At 50.3% G+C, this 3,361-nt stretch overlaps 1 protein-coding gene across 1 annotated transcript; it reads left to right on the forward strand.

Annotated features, from left to right (window-relative positions):
- Positions 1-364: 364 nt before the first annotated feature.
- On the forward strand, positions 365-2,781 carry LOC144712844 (pentatricopeptide (PPR) repeat-containing protein). Its single transcript, XM_078587192.1, has one exon. It carries the CDS (start codon positions 411-413, stop codon positions 2,637-2,639), a length of 2,229 nt encoding a protein of 742 aa, XP_078443318.1. The 5' UTR covers positions 365-410; the 3' UTR covers positions 2,640-2,781.
- The last annotated feature ends 580 nt before the right edge of the window (positions 2,782-3,361 follow it).

Consider the following 3,361-nt stretch of genomic DNA (forward strand, 5'->3'; position numbering starts at 1 on the left):
GCATTAATTTGCATGCGCAAAAGGACGCCGCTTAAAAATAATTGAAGATATGCCCCTCTGATTCTCTCTCCTCCACAAGGGTTGTTCTTCCTGTCACATGTGACGGTGACGACGTCTGGTGACGGGAACGTAACGGGACACCTCAACGAGTGACACGTGATGCTGTTGTGATGGATTTTTCCAAAATCCGTGGATGTGTGACAGGACGGTGACTAAATGGAACTTCCGTAATGTCACCGTCGGTCACAGATCGTCATCAGTCCAGTCACGTCGGGAGTGTCACGTCCTGGACGTGCCGTTCCATACCTTCTAATATTATCTCAAGACCATAAAAACGTAACCGAGGTTAAATACAATTCCTCTATAAAAAGATGGATTAATCGGGGAAGAAGAAAAGTGTGATTCTGTCCATGTCCAGCGAATGCTCATCCTTCCTCCGAAAACTCGCTTCGCAACCTTCCTCCTCATCACAAACCCTAATCAAGAAGCTCCACGCAGTCGTCCTCAAGACCTCTCCTCCAACCTCAGACCCTTTTCTCTTCAACACTCTCCTCACCCTCTACTCCAAATGCGGCAATTCAACACACGCCCGCCAAGTGTTCGATCAAATCCCCCACAGAAACCTCTTCTCATGGAACGCCATTCTCTCCGCCTACTCCAAATCAGCTGCCCTGACCGACATGGAATCGATCTTCCGATCCATGCCTCGCCGCGACGAAGTCTCCTGGAACGCCCTCATCGCCGGGTACGCGAATTCCCGCTCGACCCACCTCGCAATCGAAGCTTACATGCGAATGCGGCGAGAAGCGACTCAACCCAATCGAATTACCTTCTCTACTCTTCTGGGTTTGTCCTCGGCTAGCTCATCCCCTTCCTTGGGCCGCCAATTCCACGCGCAAGTCTTCAGAAGCGGCTTCGCAGGCTACCCTTTTGTGGGCAGCCCGCTGGTGGACATGTACGCGAAATTGGGGCTCGCCCAAGACGCAAAGAAGGTGTTCGACGAAATGCCGGAGAAGACAGTCATCATGCACAACACCTTGATTACCGGGCTTCTCCGCCAAGCCATGGTGGAAGAAGCCAAGACCTTGTTTTCCGAGATGCCCGTCAGAGATTCCATCTCGTGGACGACTCTGATCACGGGATTAGCCCAGAACGGGCTCGAACGAGAAGCTCTGGATTTCTTCCGGGAGATGAGCTTGACGGGGGTAGCGATGGATCAGTACACCTACGGAGGAATTCTCTCGGCCTGCGGGACCATCTCGGCCGTCGATCAAGGGAAGATGATCCACGCCCGCGTCGTCAGAGCACTCTTCGAAGGTCATCTCTTCGTGGGCAGCGCTCTGGTGGACATGTACGCCAAGTGCGAGCGCGTCGACGACGCCGCGTCCGTCTTCCGGCGAATGCCCCGCAAGAACATCGTCTCCTGGACGGCTATGCTGGTGGGCTATGGCCAGAACGGCCGCAGCGAAGAAGCCGTCCTCTTCTTCCGCGAGCTACTCAGACAAGGCCTGAAAGCCGACGATTTCTCCCTCGGCAGCGTTATAAGCTCCTGCGGCAATCTCTCGAGCTTGGAAGAAGGAGCTCAACTCCATAGCCTGGCCTTCATCTCCGGCCAAACCCACTTCACCACAGTCTCCAACGCGATCGTCACTCTCTACGGCAAGTGCGGAAGCCTCGGCGAAGCCCAGAAGATGTTCGACGAAATGCGCGACAGAGATCAAGTCTCCTGGACCGCGCTCGTTTCTGGGTACGCGCAGTTCGGCTTGGCGAAGGAGACGATCGAACTGTTCGAGAGGATGATCGAGGAAGGATCGAAGCCCGACGCCGTCACCTTCATCGGAGTTCTATCCGCTTGCAGCAGAGCCGGGCTGGTGGAGAAGGGGGAGCAGCTCTTCAATTCCATGCCCGGCTTCGGAATCTCCCCAATTTCCGATCATTTCACTTGCATGATCGATCTTTACAGCCGAGCGGGGAGATTGAAGGAAGCGGAGAAGTTCATCAATCAGATGCCGATTCCCCCGGACGTGATCGGATGGGCGACTCTGCTCAGCTCCTGCAGAATCCGCCGCGAGATGGAGATCGGGCGGTGGGCAGCGGACTCTCTGATGAGATTGGATCCTGGGAATCCTGCGGGGTACGTTTTAATGGTTAACATGCACGCTGGGAGAGGAGAGTGGGGAGAAGTGGCAGAGCTGAGGAAGAAGATGAGGGCCAGAGGCGTGAAGAAGGAGCCGGGCTGTAGCTGGATCAAGTACAAGAACAAGTGTTATCTATTCTCTGCTGATGATCGATCAAGTCCCTTCTCTGATCATATCTACGCCAAGCTTGATTGGCTGAACCGGAGGATGGAGGAAGAGGGGTATAAGCCTGATACCAGCTCTGTTCTTCACGATTTGGAAGAGTCTGAGAAGGTGGAGATGCTGAGCTTGCACAGTGAGAAGCTTGCTATTGCGTTTGGGTTATTGTTCTTGCCGGAGGGTTCTCTTATTAGAGTGGTGAAGAATCTACGCGTCTGTATTGACTGCCATGTGGCCACCAAGCTCATATCCAAGATCACGGGGAGGGAGATTTTGGTGAGAGATGCGGCTCGGTTTCATTTGTTCAAGGATGGCTCCTGTTCTTGTGGAGATTTCTGGTGAGATTTGCAGGTCTGATGGTTTTCCAGTGAGTAGGAAATGCCCGGTTTGTGAGAAATCTGTTGTGTAATTAATTACTCAGATTTCTGGGTCTGGCTGATTTTTTCTAATTCATAACACAGGCGAGCAATCCCTATGAGCTTCAGTCCTGGTAAAACACTTTGATCATTAAGAAAGGTTCTCAAGGAGCAACTTTAGGCATGAGTTTGTGAGCAGACTTCCAGGAGCTCTTCTCCTTTCTGGGTCTTGTTTTGTAGCTTAGTTTTCGGAGGTAGTGGTCTTGATTAATTAGTCAGCTTTTTTAAAATTAACTTCTAGTTACTTAGATGAGACTGATTAACAACAGACTGCAGCCAACAACTAATTACGCACTGTTGCATAACTATTGAGCTGTGATTGATTTTCTGGTAAATAAGATGAGCTTATTGAGCTTCAATAACCAAAACACAAATAATTGGAAAATGCGATGACAACACAGTAAATGTCACATCTGGCAACTTGTTAATAAGAGCAGACCTGCTTCTGGCAAAATTTTCAAATTAAACCTAATAAGCTTCCAAAACCAATCATTTAATTAACTAGTGTCATGAGGAAGGACTCTCCAGAGAGAATGGAAGAAGAGTGGAGAAGAATATGTGAAAGGAAGAGCTCAATAAATGCTTACATATCACATTTCGGTTCAATAATATATACAAGAGGCTATTGGGCCAAATGAGAACTAAGAG

This window comes from Wolffia australiana, chromosome 15 (genome assembly GCF_029677425.1).
Source record: "Wolffia australiana isolate 7733 chromosome 15, ASM2967742v1".
In the NCBI taxonomy this organism is placed as follows: Eukaryota; Viridiplantae; Streptophyta; class Magnoliopsida; order Alismatales; family Araceae; genus Wolffia; species Wolffia australiana.

What these genes read in the sequence shown, in the direction of transcription:
- LOC144712844 (XM_078587192.1), top strand. Translation starts at nt 411, where the DNA reads ATGTCCAGCGAATGCTCATCCTTCCTCCGAAAACTCGCTTCGCAACCT.